General features: G+C 36.7%; 1 protein-coding gene across 7 annotated transcripts in view; it reads right to left on the bottom strand.

The window, feature by feature from the left end:
• Nucleotides 1-21,911, bottom strand: part of LOC120781558 (protein abrupt-like) — a 259,465-nt gene that overhangs the window by 54,846 nt on the left and 182,708 nt on the right. For 4 of the 7 annotated variants that reach the window (XM_040113793.1, XM_040113794.1, XM_040113792.1 and 1 more), the window contains one exon: nucleotides 5,118-5,831. The exons of 1 other annotated variant lie outside the window; for it this stretch is intronic. In XM_040113793.1, the coding sequence (XP_039969727.1) occupies nucleotides 5,118-5,831 (714 nt within the window). Of the gene's footprint in view, nucleotides 1-4,050; nucleotides 4,170-5,117; nucleotides 5,832-21,911 lie in introns of all 7 variants that reach the window. 2 more of the 7 variants (XR_005706092.1, XM_040113796.1) reach the window with 2 other exon arrangements.

Raw genomic sequence — 21,911 nt, 5'->3', positions numbered from 1 at the left:
CCAAGGGCATGCATTCTTATCAATAAAAGTATAAATGCAGTTCTTTGTCCTAATTACAGCACAGCAGAGATCGCAGTGGTAAAGGTGGAACAGAAGGAAAAGCCCTTCTTCTTGGTCTCGGCCTACTTGGCCCATGACGAAGACATACCACCGGCCCCGCTCACCAGCTAGTAGAGCAGAACAGGAAGGATGATGTCGTAATAGGGTATGATGCAAACGCAAGGCACACCGTATGGGGTAGCTCCAGTATAAACACCAGAGGTGAGTCACTCTTGCAGTATATTTTGAGTAATAATCTAAATATTTGCAACAAGGGCGATAAGCCAACTTTTATTTTCCCAAGCTCGGATAGGTTTCCGGGGTGGGAGGAAGTGCTTGACCTCACGCTATCAACAGACACAGACAGTCTCGTTGTGGATAACTGGAGGGTATCCGATGAGCCTTCCATGTCGGATCACTCCTGGATACTGTTCAGCATCCGCGAGAAGTACAGTGCGCCTCTCACATACCGGAACCCTAGAAGAACGGCATGGGGAAATTTACCAGTATAACAACAAAATGCCTTGAAAAGGGAGGCAATAAGAGTATCAGAAATCCTGAGGAACTAGATTCAGAAGTGGAGAAGTTGGAAAAAATCTTAACCACAACTTTTAATAAATCTACTCCGCTAACAGTTTTGAAAAAGAGAAAGTCTCTTCCTTGGTGGAACAGTAAACTTTCTATGAGAGTTTTAGAACCAAAATCTGGCAGCCATATAAAGATATTATGAAAGAATACAAAAAAGCAGTCTGGAAAGCAAAAAACGACTCATGGCGTTCTTTCTGCACATCGATAGAAAGTTGCAGAGAAGCCGCTAGGCTGAGTAAAATGCTATCCAAAGATCATATTAATACTGCCTACATTAGGGCGGAGGGAAGTGATTGGACCTCCTCGGCAAAAGAGTCTCTGGAGGTACTAATCACAACGCACTTCCCCGGGAGTCAGCAAACACCTTTAACGAGAGTTCAACCAGAACCACTAGCAAACGCAGCTGATTACCGAGGACAGATAGTAGACAAAAGCAAAATCAAATATGCCATAAATCGTTTCTAACAATTTAAAGCGTCAGCTTCAGACGGGCCCATAGTGCTCATAATGCTGCGAAAGCTGTTAGAACCAATGGTTCTAAGGATTTAAGATATACATATGTATATAAAGCATGCATTCTACTAACTTACATCCCAAGAAGTTGGAAAATAATTAAAGTGGCGTTGAAGAAAACTATAAACAATACACGAAGGCTGCATTTCTAGACATAGAGGGCGCCTTCAATAATATAGATGTAAGTGCTATCATTAATTCTCTGTCGCATGGTGGCATAGATGACACTGTGTGCAGATGGATACAATCGATGCTGCAACACAAACAAGTGATGTGAGTAGAGGGACGCCTCAAGGAGGAGTCCTCTCCCCGATTCTATGTGTTGTTGGTATCAAGCATGTTTCCCTCAACAGTCAGCGAGATTTTGGAAAGAACACTACGAAAGTTAAACCTATGGGCTAAGAACAATACACTAGTTGTTAACCCCAACAAAACTGAATTGATGCTAATCACAAGCAGAAGCAAAATCCCTCAGTTTCAACTTCCGATACTAAACGGTACAATACTCTCTCTATTCCCCACAGCTAAATTCTTGGGGATGGAGATTGACACCAAACTGTCCTGAAAAATAAATACCTATAGAAAAAAGAACAAATAAAGCATATATGGCCTGCTATACTTGCAAGAGAATCAACAGCAAGAGTTGGGGCCTTAAACCAAGTATAATCATATGGATGTATACGGCTGTCATAACACCTATACTTACATATGGAGCTCTGATGGCCAGCGCTAAACAAACAATACAACATTAGAAAATTAAATGGAATACAAAGATCAGCATTTGCAGGTGTTACTGGTGCAATCAAGTCATGTTCGACTGATGCGCTCAATGTGGTCCTGCATCAACTACCTGTAGACATCTTTATTCACAAAACAGCAGCATGTTCAGCTGTAAGAAAAAAATAATTGGGTGGACATAGTCGAATCCTAAACAAGCTCAACGGTAATAAATCAGACCACATTTTCCCAAAGCTGGATTTCAATAGACATTTCCATTTGAGGATACCCTCTAGACGAGAATGGAGAACAGGCTCAATAAGAGAGGAAGATACCATCTCAGTCTATACCGATGGGTCCAAAATGGACTGCGGAGTAGGTACGGGGATATTTTTCATTGATCTGGATATTTCTCTCTCAATCTGTCTACCGAACTCGGCTAGCATACTTCCAAACGGAAGTACTGGGCATAGAAAAGGCCTGCAAAGCTCTAGTGGAAAACCACGAGACTACATATACGTAATGCAGCAATATTAACAAATAGCCACGCGGCGCTCCTGACCTAGTATTCACCCATGACAAATTCCAGTATAGTCGTCCACAATTGCAAGAAAGCACAAAGCTCAAAAAAGACAAGCTCCACCTAGACTTGATCTGGGTTCCCGGCCACAGGAACATTTTCGGCAGGAGCTTTCCTTAACGAATCCCAGACGGAGCTAATACCATGCCCGCTAGGATCGATCAAAACAGAGATCAATAGACAATTTCAACAAGTTGCAAATAACAAAATGTATAATAACTAAACAATCATGGGCAACATATGACAAGAAAAGAAAAAATATCTATAGAGTAACAGCTACCATAAAAGGTCACTGGCCATTTGGAGAACAGGCGTCCAAAATGGGTATGCCCTACAACAGCATCTGTCGAGGCTGCGGAATAGCAGGGAACAAGAAAATAATTTTCCACTTTCTCTGTGAATGCCCAGCCCTATCACAGATCCGACACAGAACACTTGGAATCCATCAAGCACCAAACCTTGAATGGATTTCTACTAAAATCATGTACATAAGTAGCTTCATCAAAACCTCAAAATGGTTTGAAAGAGAAGGTGAAACGTGATAGCAAATATAAAATAATAGCACATGAAAATGGCACAGCCAGTGCTAATTGAGCCCGAAAAACAATACGGCTGCACTCCTACCTACCTACCTACCATAACGGGTACTGGTCATTTGGAGAACACATATTTGAAGGAATATAGAAGGGAATAAGGAGACAGTTTCCCACTTTCTCTGTAAATGACCGCTCTAACACAGACACAGTATACTTGGAATTTCGGAGTTCATAATCATTACAGATTTCTTCATTACTGAAACCAAAAAGAAAGTAAGGAATAAAGGTCCGAAAATAACGTTGACAACCGCATTTCGCATGAAACAGGTTACCAGATTTGAATACTATACTGTTCAGACAAATGGCATCTTATCACTTACAATCGGAAAACAAACAAACCAAATTAACTCTAGATAGGGTGCGTAGTTAGAAGCGGAGGATTTTTGGGTTGTAGTCAAAGGATGTTGGGGTCAAATCGCTACCATTCACTTAAATGATTTGTTGTGCAGTGTTATCAATAGTTATCCAAAATTAAAAATATAATCTCTTCAAAATTCAATATATATTGACAGTTACTTTTAATATCGATGTCGAACAGTCAAATAAATGAAATGAAAAATAGTTTGCCTCTTACAAAACAACTTTTTTTTTTTGTGTTTAAACAGAGCAGGAGTAATAAAATTAATCATAAAAGTCTATATAATATTCCCGATTCAATAAATTAGAAATTTGAGAGCTACTGACTTTTCTTAATTTACATTAAGAAATTGTGTAACACAGGTATATGTATAAAATGAGTTACCTATATCGGGATATTGTACCATTGGCAGTAAATATCAATATCTACGCAAATTAAATTTTTTGTGGTAACTATCGAATTATCATTAGCAAGCCAAAAATAAAGCGGCTAGTTTTGAATGGATTTTAAATATTTCGTTGTACTAAGTGATGTGAAAAACTAAATCTACATTTCATGCTTAACGCAAAAATATTGTATTCCTCCAAATTATGTTAGAATTTTATGGATATGACAATAATAAACTGATATGTATTTGCTATTCGTGTTTGTATACTCACCCGTAATCCTCAAATATCTCCTTATTGCAGAACTATTTATAATTGAACCATAAGTTTTACACAGATTTATTTTAGATAACACAATATCCAATTTCTGAGTTATGGGCTAAATTAGTTTTCTAATATAATGAATTGAATTTGAAGATAAATATAAGAAATATGAGCTTTTCAATAGGGATGATATGATTTCTAAATGTCGTTTCAACCATTTTTACTATATCATGATCTGTAATTTTTTTTATTGTATTCAGTAATTCAATTTCATTATGGAAAGACATACGTAAGAACAAAATTTACTAATTGTTCAATTTTATTATCAAAATAATCGTTTTCCAATTGCAACTTTTCGTGAGCTTTTGCCATTTTATGCTCGCAATAATGGTGCGGCAAATAAACAAAACTTTCGATTCTGGTGCGAAGAAAATCCACAACTTATTCATAAGCAACCAAAACATTCTCCTAAATTGGCAGTTTGGCGTATTTTTTGAAATCATCAGTGCTTATTTCTTTCGAAATGAAGCTGGTGACACCGTTACTATCAATGGAGAGAGGTATAGATCGATGAGAACGCACTTTGTTTAGCAGCAATTGGAAGAAGACAATCTGGTTCCAACAAGACGGGCCTACGTGCCACACAGTATGTGCATCAATCAAACAAGTATGGCTCCCAAGAAGTTGTAATTTAACACCATTAGACTACTTCTAGTGGGGTTATTTGAAGTCATGGGTTTTAAGCAATAAACCAGACTCTCTTCAAGCTTAGAAGTCAATATGATGTTATATTCAGAACTTAATTGTATCCATTGTACCCCACACTAAATGTAAACTTTTTAACTTTTTTAACAATTAATGTGTTTTTTTTTTTTTTAAGAAATCATATCACTCTTATTGCAAAACCCTGTTTTAGCAGAATGTCTGGTGTGAAGCGGTTCAAATTGCTGAACTAGGTGGCCAACAATAATGAGTTAAAAACATACAATTAATATGATATAATTAAAAATATGTATTTGTAATTAAATAAACGTTATTGAAGAAAATAAAAACTTATGGTACAGTATAAGTCTCACTTTTCTTATTTAGATCCAGTTCACTAGGCATATGTCCAGCAGAAGAGCGCATTACTTTCATTTTAGCCCACTGATGGGTGTGCTTAATACGCATATGATTCCTAACGGAATTTGGATGGGCAAACCGGCGGCCGCATTCGATTACTGGACAAATTGAACTATCTCGTGGATAGTGTCCATCTAAATGTTGCCGAAAATATCTTTGCTCTAGCGGAATTGCGCAGAGAGGACAGGGCAATATGTGAGCGCTACTTGTATGTGCAGTCACCGTTACGTCCCGTAAACTTGTATTTTCACTAATATGAGGAGTTCTTTCCATGAAGTGAGTATCACAAGTTTTTTGTTGATTATTCGTTGATTTCTGCAGTTCGTATAGATAGTCATATAAGGGCTGTTGTATTTCAAACTGTTGTAGAATTTCAAACTCCTGTTGTTTTTGTTGTTGAATTCGTGTGTTATTTGATTGCATATCATGTTTACTAACCATCTCTTGAAAATATGTGGGTTGTTTATTTATACATGCAGTTTTCACCATTAGCGACAAAGCTGCAGATTTGGCTACAAAATTATCTATAGGCAATTTTTTACTCATATCAAATCTATTCTTATATCCGATTTCCTTTTTATCCTCAAAATTTGTATTCCAAAAGCGGTTGCATAAAAATGTAGAGAAACCCTTTTCTCTTAAGTTGCTGGATATTTCACCGGGATGTTCTGTTGTATGAGAGTTATTTACTCTTTCATTAATATCTTTTTGTTTAAGAATTTAAGGCTATATTTGTTTTTGTACGTTAAAGCTTTCGCAAAGTGTGAAATTTTAACAAGCAGGGTAATTAGATCATCTCAAATTGAATAATACATGTCAAACAAATCAGCTTAAACTAATCTTAAGTTTCACTAATAAGGATATTTATGAATGTTCACAGAAGAATAATACTAACTGCAATAAAACCATATTTTTTTACGAATCTTCTCAAAATTAATTATTAAAAACTTCATATTTTCTTAATTTAATTCAATACCAAAGAAAAAAGATTCTGGCAAAAATCATTTGTAATACTGACGAGGAAGATCAGTCTTCTCAAGTGGATTGATTGCAAGCAATTTGAAACCTCATCTCACTAAAATCTAAAATACTCAGGAAATATTAGTTTGCAACCAGAATTAAAAACTATTTTCACAGATTATACCTGACTATTGAATTTCGTCCGACCCCATTACCAAAAAAAATACGATTTGGATATACGGAAAAATTTTATTACATCTCATATAACTAGTGTTTTGATGCATTAGTTTACGTAGGATATATAAACGAAATCCAATTATTTGCTCAACAGGCGAAGAAGTTATATTAGTATAACCTAGGGCTATTGGTAATGTGGGAATTTCAAATGTTCGATATTTTCACAGTATTCGAATTACTAATTCGAAAAAATTATAAATAACCAAAATGAAAACAACTAAGGAAGGATTAAAATCGGGCGCTATCCGAACCTTAAATACTCTCACAATTTGCAACTTTTCCTGTGCCTGCAACAATTTTCCATAATAAATATTCTACGTATATATTTCAATAATCGTTATATGATTAAATTTTATTTTATACACATACTTGTATTTAATAAATTACTCCAGCCATATCAACTAATATTTCTGAAAACATTTTCCTCAAGATTTCCGTAATACCTATTTTACAAATAATGCGAAAATGGGTGATATCGTATGAAGGCAAAAATATCAAAAAAATCAATGCAATAAATCAAGCACCAAAGAAAATTTCGGATTAACAATTTGTGCTTGTATATTCTAAATAGTGCTTCACGCTTTGATCTATGATCCCAATCAGACCACAAAACTTTGGCTGACTTTTTACTGAAAATATCGGTCAAACTATGGAATATATATAATGAAAATTAGTTAGGAAGTTGGGGTATAACCAAACATATTATACTCCTGCAACTTGCCAAGTTCAAAGCCTGGGAAATATATTCAGGTTTTTTCAAAACTTTACTTTAAAAATGTTGCGAACAAACTAAAAACTTCAACATTGCACAACGAAATCGTAAATGGGTAACAATCGGATTTTTATCTTATTAACTTATAGGTTGTAGACTAAATTGATTTTATAACTATGTATATTTTATTTCTCTACAGCGTAAATTACATTAAAATTATCCTCAAATAAGACAAAATAAATAAGGACAATGTGCAAAACGTCAACCAGAGGATCGGCATACATTATATTTGGAATATCAGGTTTGGACCAAGGCCTAAACCAATTACATTCATATTATCCGCGAAACCATACATTTTATGAAAGATATGCGGACAGGTGGGAAGTCGGAAAGCAGTAAGAAAAGTTCTCGGCTGATTGCAAAAACTTTTGTCATTAGTCTGGTATACACCACAACATATTATCAGCCAATATTAAAAATATATAATTTATACACTGACCGACATAACGAAAATCGGATTTGTAGTATATGGAAGTTTGGGTAATTCGTGGAACAATTTCACATATTTCCAGCATTAAACTATATACAAAGATATTTGTCATATTGACCAATATATGTATACAGTATCAAGCCAACCCAAGTTAGGAAAGCTTTTGGTTGGAGATAGGGATTATATTGGCCCATTTAAATCTATTTTTTATATGCTTTATAAGTTTCTTTAAGGTACTTTACTTACCATCACCAATTCATAAGGAAGTCAGCCAAACGATTCAAAATGTTGATTATCCCTTTTATGGCTTTTTAAGCCCGTTATTATGAAAATGCTCGCTCAATCTTATTAAGATAACACACATATTGGCCTATAAATGCGATATAAGGACAGCAGGTAGTTCGAAAATCCGCCGTTCAAAAAGAGCGATGGCCGGGACAGGGACTGAGACGAGTAGGTCCTTCTGGTCCTGGCACTCACCCAGGTGAACGTCTAGCCACAATTCGCATCAAAACGCTCTGATGAAAGACAAGGACGATGTGACCAAAGATTTTGTTTTGTACTCGGCGACTTTAACGTTAGGGTAGGCAAAGAAAAATCTGTGGAACAACGGTCGGTAAATTCAAACTCCATGAGAAAACATATGGATTGAGACTGATCGATTTTTTGATTGCAATTCCATATTAAGTTTCTAAAGTACAGTTGCAAACGAAACCTTTGGTTTTCGAACAAAGCAAAAGAACAGCTGGTACGATAGCGAGTGTCGTGTCGCAGTTGAGCGAAAACAGACTGCCTTCCTCGCAACGTTACAATTGCCCACCACACGTGCAGATACCGAGAGCTGAAGAGAGAAGCGAGGCAAAGTTGCAGAAAAAAAGAGAGAAGACAAAACGCATGAGAATGAAGGGCTGGACAAGCTGGCCGACAAGGGTAATGCTTCAAAATTTTATGAACAGATACGGCAACTAACAGAGGGTTTCAAGACAGAGCATACTCTTGTAAAAACCCCCAAAGGTGATCTAGTGACCCAGATCATACTGAAATGATGCAGGGAACTCTGCTGAAAACTGGAACCTGCTGAGTGGCAGTGAAAGGGTAATACCAGGAGATGGTGAACCCGATTCCCCAATTGATGACGATGCACCTTCTATTGTCCGACCATGAAGAAACTCGAATAACAATTACCCATCTGAGGACGACAAAGCGACGATTGGAATTTAAGTGCACTCTGTACAATCTACAAAAAGGGAGACCCTACAATCTGCACCAACTATCGTGTGGTAAGCCTCCGCATCGCATGTGTGTAAGATTAAAATCCACCTAAAACAAATTTATTGGACCTCATAAGTGTGACTTTAGGCCTAGAAAATCAACAACTGACCAGGTATTCACAATGCACCATCTCGGAAAATACCCGTGATAAGAAAATCGACACACAGCACCTCTTCTTTGATTTTAAAGGTGAGACAGCACGAAAAGGAGCTGTCTTTATGCCGCTGTGTCTGAACTTGGTTTCCCCGCAAAACTAATACGGCGGTGTAAATTAACATTGAGTAATACCAAAAGCTCCGTCAGGATCGGGAAAGATCTCTCCTAGCAGTTCGATACCAAATGAGGTTTGAGACAATGCGACTCCCTGTCGTGCGAAGATACAAACTTCTATTAGAATGTACAACTGCTGGCTTACGTCGATGATATTGATATCATTGGTCTCAGCAACCGCCCTTTTAGTTCTGCTTTCTCCAGACTGGATAGAGAAGCGAAGCAAATGGGTCTGGTAGTGAACGAGGGCAATGCGAAATATCTCCTGTTATCAAACAAACAGTCGTAGCACTCACGACTTGTCTCCCATGTCACTGTTAACAGCCATAACTTCGAAGTCGTAGATAATTTCGTCTATCTTAGGGCCAGTATTAACACCAACAACAACGTCAGCCTTGAAACCCAACGCAAAATAACTCTTGTCAACAGGTTATATATCGGACTGAGTAGGCAATCCAGAAATAAAGTCCTCATTCAACGAACAAGGACCAAATTCTACAAGTCACTGATCATCCCCGCCCGCTGGCTAGATCATCTTGTCCGTATGTATGAAAACTCCAGTTATAAGACGCAACATCCACCGGAAAAAGCGGAGAAAGAGGCAGACCTCCACTCTTTTAGAAAAACCAGGTGGAGAAGGTCCTGGATACACTTGGAATCTCCTCGTAATCGGTTTCGACGATAATAAAGTAGAAGAAGAATAAGAACTGGGGTCCTCATTTTCCGTATCTGGGTTCTTTAATAGTTTTGGCATTTGTGCTGAGTTTTATACGGATATACTGAATGGTACTTAATTTTTATTAATGCAAGTGAAATAATCAGATTGAGTTTTTAAATGTGTTATATAGGAAGTGTTTGGTTCCCTTTTTTACCTACACATATCCGTATTAAAAAATCATTTTCTTTACACGTTATGTAGAACCTCTTATTTTGCTGCCAGAGTTTTTAAAGTTAAAAACTAAATTGGAACAAAATATAGGATTATCAAAATTAAAACAAATTGAAATAGATGTATATTTTTCTACAACAAAAGTACGTCAACATATACATATGTATATATGTATATATCTAAAATGTGTTAATTTTTATGTTGTTTTTTTTTGTACTATTTATTGAATCAAATGTACGTTTTTTACTCAGTTTTTAAAATAAAGTCAATAAAATGAAAAATAATATTTTCATTATAAAATGGACACTCGCGTAACTTATACAAAAACTACTGAACCGCAGGTGTCCAGTTTAGACTTCTATTGAAGCAGAAAGGAAAGAGAACGAATACCTGCATTCACATCTTACAAATTACACTTACATACAATATTGACACAGATTTAGCAGAACAACATTTCTTTGCTTTGCACAAACTTCCCATCGTGTGAAAGTGGGGTTTTGACAAAAGAACAAATATCGGTAGGTGTTTCGATTGATGTTTTAGCCTGCATGAAATATTAAGTATAAGAAAACTGTCGGTGTCCCGCATTTACACATTTAGTATCAGACTATTTTACTCTATTTAACTATAATTCTTGATCGCAATAAGTTGTACACATCAGATACCAAGAATCAAGAAAAACTCCATTTAACACGGCGAATCTGGTCCGAAGAAAACAACTGAGATTCACAAGGTGTGATATACTATAAATCATCTATTTGGAGAAGGCAAAACAATTACCGAGCTCTACTATGCCAATTATTAAACCGATTCGACACCTCATTATAGAAAAATGACTCCAATTAAAATTAATTTTTATGACAAAGTAACCCTAGCCAACCCTAGTGTCACGAACGCCTACCTTGTACGTAAAATGAAGTCTGTGTTAAAAAATAAATCGCCAATTATCCAAAATTTTCGGTTTTCTTAATTAGAATGATCACTTCGGAACTTGTTACATTGTATTATTGGAAAAATATCCAAATTTACCAAATTTATTTTTGAGTACATTAATCATCATTAAGTCAAAGTATCTTAACAAATTTTGATATTCTCAAGTTCCAGGTTTATTCATAATAATATTGAATGTGCTCTTGTTTTCATGACTATTCCATATCTTATGTATTAATCAATTATAGGCTCGTTAATATTGAAGTGTTTACATATTATCTTTAAAAGTTGTCACCTAGTTTCGTTTATTAAATTTTCATTCTAATATTTTAGGATTGTGTTTTAAAATATACAGGTAAGGAAGAAAGTGTAATTATAATACCGATTTTTATTGTTACATTTATGGTGTAGTTGTAGTTCATAAAATCTAAGAAAACACACTTTTAAACCACTTCAAATTAAAATTATGTTTAATATAAGATTCATTTTTGTGAGAAAAGTGTGGTATGCACGATATACGAAAAATGTCGCATAGTTTTAGGATGTTTTTAGTAGTGCCTGTCAAATATTTGATTAATTTGTTAAAAAAAACAATAGAAATATTGACTTTGTCAAAGAGATTTATGCGGAATATTTACCTTTTAAAATAGATACTTAGATAACAATATCAGAAAAGTAAATAAACATGAAGCAACAATGGAAATTGAAAGGAGGAATATTTACTGCTCTTCAAATACGACCTTTATTTATAAATATATATTTTGTCAACGTTATGGCTATTTCGGAAAGTGCTGCTAGTCGAAAATTTCTAGGTAACCATTAAGATCCAAATTATGAAGAAACTAAGTTATCGACCACTACCTTCACAATCATCCGAAAATTATAAGGAAAAATATCATAAAAGGCGTTCTATTGATAAATGATATATTTTGATTTTATTGTATCCTCATTTACCAAGAATTGATATTATACATATATTTCTTATTTAATGTGTTCCGATTTTTATAATTAAAAATAAAACTTATACTAGAAATCGCACAAAATTATAGATAACCATTCCTAACATCCATGTGTTGCAAATTGACTGATATTTTCAATATAATGAAAACTATTGATTCGATATTCCTTTGATATATGGAAGAATGGCTCAATCTCAACTTTTTTTGATGGAAATCATCAAATTTTAAAAACACTGTTCTTAAATCCAATATATGGCGATGTGACGCCTATCTTTATGAAGCTTTTAGTAGCTTTTGGATGTTCATGCCAAATTAAATAAGAAATAACAGTTAGTACTTTTGAGTTTTAATTTAGCATTAATAATTGTCAGACGCTTCGTAACCGAGGCAAAAGCATTAATCTTAATTGGTGTAAGCGAACATTTTCTACTCGGAATTTCCAAAGTCCAAATCCAATTTTGCAAATTACGACATATCATTAGATTAGTTAAATAAATAATTATTATATTATTATGATATCTTACATACCATTTACCAAGAATTGATATTATACATATATTTCTTATTTAATGTGTTCCGATTTTTATAATTAAAAATAAAACTTATACTAGAAATCGCACAAAATTATAGATAACCATTCCTAACATCCATGTGTTGCAAATTGACTGATATTTTCAATATAATGAAAACTATTGATTCGATATTCCTTTGATATATGGAAGAATGGCTCAATCTCAACTTTTTTTGATGGAAATCATCAAATTTTAAAAACACTGTTCTTAAATCCAATATATGGCGATGTGACGCCTATCTTTATGAAGCTTTTAGTAGCTTTTGGATGTTCATGCCAAATTAAATAAGAAATAACAGTTAGTACTTTTGAGTTTTAATTTAGCATTAATAATTGTCAGACGCTTCGTAACCGAGGCAAAAGCATTAATCTTAATTGGTGTAAGCGAACATTTTCTACTCGGAATTTCCAAAGTCCAAATCCAATTTTGCAAATTACGACATATCATTAGATTAGTTAAATAAATAATTATTATATTATTATGATATCTTACATATTGCTATTTATAGCGATATAAAGACAACCGGTAGTTCGAAAATATTTACATTAGACGTGTGAGAGCTAGTTATAAACCACGTTTTTATCCATGTTTGATATGACGACATATTGTTACGATGTTGTAATGTCCCATTTGTATTCTCTCCAATTTGTCCAATTATTATACCCGTTGAAGTCGTTCCCTACCACTATTTTTGTGAAATTAAAGGCTTTTGACGTATTATTATTTAGTGAGTTATTTCACACTATTTTAACACATAAGAAACATTTCCTTATACAGGGCTCGAGTCTCTAACCATAGTTTCAAATGATGGAAAGCAACATGTTGGTAAGAAATCGACTAAACCACCACGCTTTAGAATCCCAAGCTACAGCCCAGTTAGACGTTTGAGCATTAAAAAATTATGGTAGGGACTTTCTATCGACATCATTTTCAAATGACAAATAGCCAATTTAAATACTTTTTTGGTATAGCAGAACATACATTTTTGGCAGATTGTGATTACCATTCAAAACAAATTACGCCTAATTAAAGCGAAAAGGAGGCAACTGTATGCACTATAGTGGATATTGAATCATACTTAATTGATTTTACATGATATACATCGATATATCAATTATAACTGATGATACATTTACTGAACGAATTGGTTAAAATATAAAGAGACACTGACCAAAGCAGCAGTGAATTTAATGTTATCTATGTATAATAACTAATGTAAATGTTTTAGGAACACCAAAGAAAAACAAAACAAGGCGTCTGGCCTAAGAAAATTGAAATATGTTGAAATAGCAATAAATCGACCTACGTTCACTCAGCTGCAATTAAAGGATGATGTACAGAAACCAAAAAAGCTCTTAAGCGGAAAAATAGATACATATGTGTACCTGATAAGAAGGGATGGACACGACCACAACCAAACGACTCTTATAAAATTACAATTTGCGAAGCGATTCAGGGGAAGAATGTTATATTATTTCAGGATGAGTGACAATTGGATTATAGTTGGAAAATACATTAAATATGGACCGTTCGCACCAACTCGTTTAGTCAACTGCAGACTGACTTTACGTCACTTTGTTCAATCATAAGTTCTTGTTTTACACTCTTCGTTTGTGCTTGTTAGTGACGATATGAGTCTAATCAAAAACGAATAATTTTAATAATTTTAAATTTTTTAACATTCTTATAATTTTTGTAATAATATACGCTATTTCAATGAAAATTACTTTTTAGTGGTATGCAAGAGCGTTATCTTTCTTGGGTTAATCCAATTTTCAGTTTGGGATAATATTCGAAAAAGTGACGAACCGTCAAGATAGCTAAATCCATCTTTTCTGGCCAAAGCCGTCTTCTTGCAGACGAAGTATCTAAAATAGATTAAAACAATATTACCTTATTTAACGACCATTAAAACATGGTGTATCTCAGGGCAGAGTGCTAGGTCCCTCTCTATATGCTGTCCTAATGTTTGCCATACTACAACTACTATCCTACTTTAACGCCTGGGTGGGCAAAGAAGATATACGGTCGGTAAATTCAGACTCCACGATGAAATCCCCGAATTGGTTGAGGTTGACCGACTTCGTAGTACTAGATTTTACCACAGGAAAATTCACCAAGATACCTGGCTGTATTCGAATCAAAAAGACTCCAACAAAATGGATCATGTATTATAGACGGAAGACACGTCTCCAGTGTTTTCCCAACATCGACTATCTTGCTGCAGCCAACATACGCACCCGCCTCTGTGCAGCAAAAATCGCACGTCACAACAGACAGCCGAACAATTTTCACCTCGACGTGCACTACTGACATCTGAGAGTACGCAACAGCAGCTCGGTATAAGGGAAATGGGACCAGCATTTCACTCTCCTTCGGAAAAGGCAAAAGCACCGCTCGCAACGTTACAATCGACCACAACACATGCGGGCATGGGATAGATACCGAGAGCAGAAGGGGGAAGCGAGACGCATTTGCAGACAACAAAAGAGAGAGACCGAAGAGCTCGACAAGAGCAGGCCGACAGGGGTAATGCTGGAAAATTCTAGGAAAAAATGCGGTGACTAACAGAAGGTTTCAAGACCGAAGCATACTCTTGTAGAAACCCCAGAGGTAATCTAGTGACTGATGCGCAGAGCATACTAAAATTATGGGGGGAGGACTTCTCCAACCTACTGAATGGTAGTGAAAGTATAATGTCACGAGAAAGCGAACTCGATTCCCCATTTGATAACGATGATTGCCCAACCTGAAAAACAACAAAGCAGCGGGGGCTGATGGATTGCCGGCAGAGCTATTCAATCACGGCGGCGAAGAACTGAAAGGAGAATCATCAGCTTCTTTGTAAAATATGGTCGGAAGAAAGCATGCCTGATGGTTGGAATTTAAATGTGTTCTGTATAATCTACAAAAAGGGAGACCCCTTAATCTGCACCAACTACCGTGGGATAAGCCTCCTCAACATCGCGTGTAAGGTTCTGACGTCATCAAAGTGTTTGGACCATATCAGTGTGACTTTAGGTCTGGAAAATCAACAAATGACCAAATATGCCCCATGCGCAAAACCTTAGAAAATGCCCGTGAAAAGCAAATCGACACACACCACCTCTTCATCGATTTCAAAGCTGCTCCTCGAAAAGAAGCTGCCTTTATTCCGTGATGTCTGAATTTGTTATGCCCGCAAAACTAATACGGCTGTGTACACTGACGTTGAGCAATATCTGAAGATCCGTTAGGACCGGGATGGGCCTCTTCGAGCAGTCGATACTAAACAAGGTTCGAGACAATGCTACTCCCTTTCGTGTGAATTGTTCAATCTACTCTTGGGGGGAAAAAATAGTACTGCACGCAAAATACCTCTTGCCAACAGGTGCTACTTTGGACGTAGTAGGCAATTGAGAAGTAAAGTTTTTTCTCGACGAACAAAAAACGAACTCTATAAGTCACTCATTATTACAGCGAATTAAAAGACGGCGACCCCGCTGCCTAGGTCATGTCGTCCTCTGAAAGTATTGGACGCAGTACACGCCGGGAGAAGCAAAGGAAGAGAGAGATCTCCACTCCGTTGGAGAGACCAGGTGGCTAAGGACTTGGCTTCGTTTAGAATCTCAAATTGGCGCTACATTGCGGGAAGCAGAAACGATTGGCGCGATTTTGTTATATAGCTACAACCGCGTAAGCGGTGTCTACTTATGTTTTAGAAAAAATATGCATCTATGTATTTCAGTTGGTTTTAATTTTGACAAGCTCATTTTTTTCAATTTCGATTATAACTTTAAAAACTCCGGCAGCAAAGTTGGTTAATGTACTGATACATAAAGAATGGCTTCACTCATCTATATATATAAAAGAAAGTGACGTTAGTTACTACGCTTATAATTGGAGAACGCCTGGACCGATTTCGGTGATTACCACCAATTCGGACAGGTCTCCGCCCAAACAAGGAGAATACTTAAGAAAATTCTGGAAAATTTTCCGAAAAAAAGATGAAGAAAATAAATTTTCAAATACGATTTTAAAAAGGAAATAAAAACGAACATGATTTTAAATGCTGGCGCATAACTCAAAAACGCCTGGACCAATTTCGCCAATTACTTTTTTCTAATGTTCGTAGAGGCTCAAGGATGGTTTCTATGAAGAAAAAAATTCGAATAATTGCCGGAAAACCCCTAAAAAGAGCCCTTTTCTTTTTCCCATACAAACGAATGAATGCTGTTAGTAACGCTAATGCTCGAGAACAGCTGAACCAATCTTGATGAAATTTTCAGAGGTTGTTCGCTGTGGATCGAGGAAAGTTCAGAAATAAAAAAAACTGTATGCTTTTCGTGAGGAAAAGGCGGAAAGTTGGACAATTCCAAAAAAATAACTTTTTTTCATACAAAAATCTTTGTTCAACTTTTTTCCTTTTGTTTTTCAATTGTCAAATTTGTAGTTTGCTTTCTTTATTCCGGTTATTCAAAAAAAATTATTGAAATTTATTCCATGAAAACGTTATGTGTGTTTCAGACAAAGTGCTCAAACCTCGAAGAGGTCGCGTTCGTTTTGGCATCAACATAAGTATGTATATTGACAGCCCATGGCACATGACCGAGTATTCCCAGGATGCGATGACAAACGAATGAAATTATGGATCGCGGTCAATCAGCAAGCGATCGTCACGATGTCAGAGGACAACTTTTCAAACAACAGTTGCGATGTTTTGTAAACTTTATCTTAAAGCAACGTATATGTGGTGCTGTTAGATGCTGGATGTACTCTGTTGAGTGGCAAAAGAGAGGTTTGCCGCACACACATATTCTTCTTTGGATGGTGGATGGTGGTTACACCAAATCAAATTGATGAAATCATTTCTGCGGAAATTCCTTATCCAGAGATAGAAGCAGAATTATACGAAACCAATATGGTTCATGTACCTTACGGACATCACAATACCACTTCGGTTTGTATGTCTGACAATAAATGTACTAAACACTATCCAGGTGCTTTTCTTTCGGAAACACAAACTAGAAATGATCGATATCCAATGTATCAGCGTCGCTCACCAGATGACAATGGCAGAACATTTAGCATTCAATTTATAGGCGTGAATATCGAAGTTAACAACATATCGAAGTCGACAACATATGGATCGTACCATATTCGCCACTGTTGTCTAATTCACATTCAAAAGTCATGTCAATGTTGCGTATTGCAGTTTGGTGTAATCGATAAAATACGTGTATAAATACGTCACCAAAGGAAGCAACATGGCGGTTACTGATCTTGAACGATACGGTCGATACGTGAACTGCAATAAAGGGCTTTGTATGATATTTACTTTTGCGATTCATGAACGTTTTCCGACTGTTTTGCGTCTCGCAGTTAATTTGGAGAATGACCAAATAGTCTATTTCAACACAGAGAATACAGTACAGACAGAAAAAACACCCCCAGCAACAAAATTAACATTTACGAGTTTTTTCTCAACTTTCACTGCAACTTGTCAGTAAACCGTTTGCAAGAACTTGCTCTATTCAGAAATATCTTGATATTATACATACAATTACAATTACAATTGCTGGAACATGATAAACACTGAAATGAAGTTCACACACTTTTCGGGATGATCAGCCATCAAATTAGAGTCAATTATGGAATACGAACAAAACTGACATTGCCTAAGACATTTTACATCGTATTCGCTAAGGATTGGAAATGGGTAAATTCCGGTTGATACTTCCGGTGGTTTGATATCAATTCCATCTTCCCTTTACCAATTCACCAAAGATGAACTCATCACGAATATTCGGACATTGCACAAATTATCGTAACTACAATTCCTTAAGTGCACGCGCAATGTTAGCTGCCAAAAATACCAATGTTCTGGAAGATTCAAAGTCAAATTCCGGGAGACTTGCGCTCATACAAATTGATCGATCGTGGAATTTCTAAATTCTTTGAATAGGCTTGGTATGCCACCGCATCATTTGCGTCTCAAAGTTGGATCTGTCGTTATTATGTTCCACAATCTTCAGGCGCCGAAACTGTGTAATGGAACCTGGCTGATTGTGACGCAGCTATCGAATACAAAGGGGCAGAATGCTTGATTCTACGAATTCCTCTGAGTTCTAACGATTTGCCATTTCAGTTCAAACGTATTCAGTTTCCAGTGAAAATTTCATTTGAGACACAAGGATAGTCGCATAGTGTATGGTATACATTTGGAAATGCTATGTTTTTCACTCGGCCAGATATACGTGGCCTGCTCACGGGTTGGAAAACCATCTTTTCTATACACCGGAACAGAAACCAAAAAATGTTGTTTATCAATACGATGTTGCGATACATTGAAAAAAAGTGAAATGATAAATTCAACTTTTTCATTTCTAAACACATAATTTCACGCAGGACAACGACTGCGGGGTCAGCTAGTGTTTGATAAAGCCTCCTTTGCGGTGGGAAGATTATAGTTTTCAGTGCACTTATTTTCACTTTAACCTGAAGGATTTCCTTGGGAGAAACTAACAACTTTTTTTTTAAATAGTGTCATGAGAATCACCCATTTGGTCATGTATCTATATCTATAGATTTTTCTATATTTTCCACAACTGTGAATGGTACTAATTAATTTCGAATTTGTTCAGGATAGTTGTGATTTTTCAAACATTCATTATTCACATCTTCTTGCGGTGGACATTCTAGACATGATTATACAGCTTGTTGAAAGCACTTTCTTATCTCAAGAGTGTCTAATTCGTCCCAGGAAGAACGGTGGTTGGTTTATTTAGCTTTCAAAACAGAAATGCTTTTCGGCAATTTTTTAGCATTGTTGCATTCATCAAGATGCGTTATCAGAGAAAACACAATTTTTTTTCTATATTTTGTTTTTAAACTTTGTATAATTCCTTGGTCGAGAGGTTATATTTCTGCCGTTGGGTTTAGTGGCAGCAATTTTACAATGCATTACAATTTCAATATTCATTAATTAAACTGTGGCTTGTAGCATTACCAATAAACAAAATAATTTTTATATTTCCAAACCTTTTTTTGTGAGCGCATTGCACAATAAATTTTTTTATTTTGGTGGAAAGGTGGTGGTATTAACTTTTCTCCTGTACTGCTGCAGCAAAACAATATGCTCAGTCTATCTTTCTTTTCCAGTTTGCTTCCTTTACAAACTGCGCATTTTGCAACGAAACTTCGAGTGGTGATAAAATAGTTTAGTTTCATTGGCATTAAATTGGTCCTCAGATAAATATTTTTTTAAAAGGGTTGATAGATTTTCCTTCCAATCTGAGATAGCTTTAAGATCTACAGTTTCTCCTTCACCACTTATGCGTTATATTAAAAGTTATGCCTCAAGGGGAAAAACTCTAACCACCAACACCAACATTATTACACTGTGTGTTTTTTGTTTACATGATTGCCACAATTGATTCGATGTAGTCGAAAACAATCAATCGCTGCTATGACGCCAATTTGGCGTTTTGATCGGCCCAGTCATTTCTGGTAATACCGGCGTGTCCAGGGATCCGCATAATTTTTATGTTTGTGTTACCAATTAGTATGTTTCTGATTTGCGCAATTAGGTAGGATTTGTTGGATGCATTTAAGAGAGCTGAGATTGTAGACTTGCTATCAGTACATATTAACGATTTTATATTAGAGTTTTGTACTAGGAGAAGCGCATTATAGATGGCTGCTGCATCTGCGGTGTATACTAAACAGTAAAAGCAGATGCCCAGCTTTTAACGTATTTCCAAAGTTATCCGCGCGGATACCGACTGGGTTATGGGTGCCGCTGCTTACAATGTATAAGCATCCTCAGAAGTGGTTGAATTTTTAATACAACGGCCATTGCCAATAAGGTACCTGACGGGAAATATAAAATGCTAGGGGTAGAGGCCCCCGAATCTTAAACTCGTAATGGAAGACGAGAAAGGATCAAGGTAGACCGAGCTATCGGTCCAGACGTCGGTGGGAGACGAGGCTGCTACCACCGGCGAGCACAGCGATCGTCAGAACTGTGTCACCAGCGGTCACACCTCCACCGCAAATAGGGCAGGTTGCGGTGGTTGTAGTGCTACTGCCAAACAATCTTTACGGCGCACTGGTGCCACAGTCTACGAAGACTCGGGCCAGGAAAGCACTGTAGCATAAACGCGGAGAGGGAAAAAGAACTTGACTAAGGATTCCAACTCTGGTAGCAAGAAAAGGCTCCGGAAGAAGCCAATCATGGAGGGGTTTTAATCAAAAGTGAGATATAAGGCGGCGGTCGGAACATGCAATCGCCTTGAAGGCAAGTCCAGCCTGAAGGAAGAAGAGGTAAAACGACTGGCTTGGGCTAGAGATGTGGTGAAGAACGGCCGAACACACTTCGCCACTCGTAATTAGTGCATACCTCGGACCCAGCGTATGCCAATCGCATTGAGGAATATATCGCTGTAAAGAGGCAGCGCTTAACGGAAAGCACCCCTAAGGCGACATCGAACAATAGGATGTGCAAAGACGTAGCCATGAAGGTAGACGTCAAATACTCGGACGACAAACCGACAACGTCCAAGACAGCGGTGGCGGCCAATGAGAATGCAAAACGGGATTTGACCGTCGCGCTCATAGACCGCAGTAGCCCGCTGGGACAAATGTCACAAGCCCGGTGGAAAATAGTGGAAATAAAGTTATTGAAAGTCCTCTTTTCGAGAATGGACACTGAACCGAGCGCACCCATGCCGTCATTTTATGAAGCAGGATCTCTTAGAGTTTTCAAAATCTTTAAATACAACGACGACCCGACGCTAACATGAGTAAGGGAAGCTGACAGAACGTGGTCGTTGGGCTGAAAGAACGGGAATGCTTCATCTGGGCCAAGCTAGTAGAAAACGAGGACTGTTGGAATGATTAAAAAAATCTTCTAAGAGATTACAATAAGATAGTGCAAGAATCCTAGAAAACTTTTTTTTAGTAGTTTTGAAAAGATCAACGAATTGGCGAGACTTAGAAAACTATTCTATCTTAACGGAGAATAAAATAGAATCCGTTTTTTCGACCCATTCATATCTACCGGTACGCACGGAATCATTGCAGCAATGCTACGGAATGCACTCTGTCTATCCTTGTCATGGCTAAAAGCAATTTTTAGGGAATGAATGAAGTTCAGCTGCATACCACACTCATGGCTATTGCAATTTTCATACCAAAGGCAAATAAAAACAATCCAACCAACTCATAAGAGTTTAGGCTATAAGCTTAACTTCCTCCTGCTGAAAGCACTAGAGAAGATCTTGGACGCGCACAATAGGGCGGACTTCTCTCCATACGCTGCTATTTAATATCGACAGACCTCTTGAATATAAGGAGTACGCTCTTGGAATATTCCTGGACATTTATCGATCGCTCAACAATGTCGCTACCAAATCTGTTCTGAGCAGTATCCAGTCAATAGTGGTTGTTCCTCCTATACATCTCTGGATCAGGGGCC

The sequence above is a fragment of the Bactrocera tryoni genome, unplaced genomic scaffold (assembly GCF_016617805.1).
Source record: "Bactrocera tryoni isolate S06 unplaced genomic scaffold, CSIRO_BtryS06_freeze2 scaffold_7, whole genome shotgun sequence".
In the NCBI taxonomy this organism is placed as follows: Eukaryota; Metazoa; Arthropoda; class Insecta; order Diptera; family Tephritidae; genus Bactrocera; species Bactrocera tryoni.
Note: the sequence above shows the minus strand (reverse complement) of the source record. Positions and strands in the feature narration are given on the sequence as shown.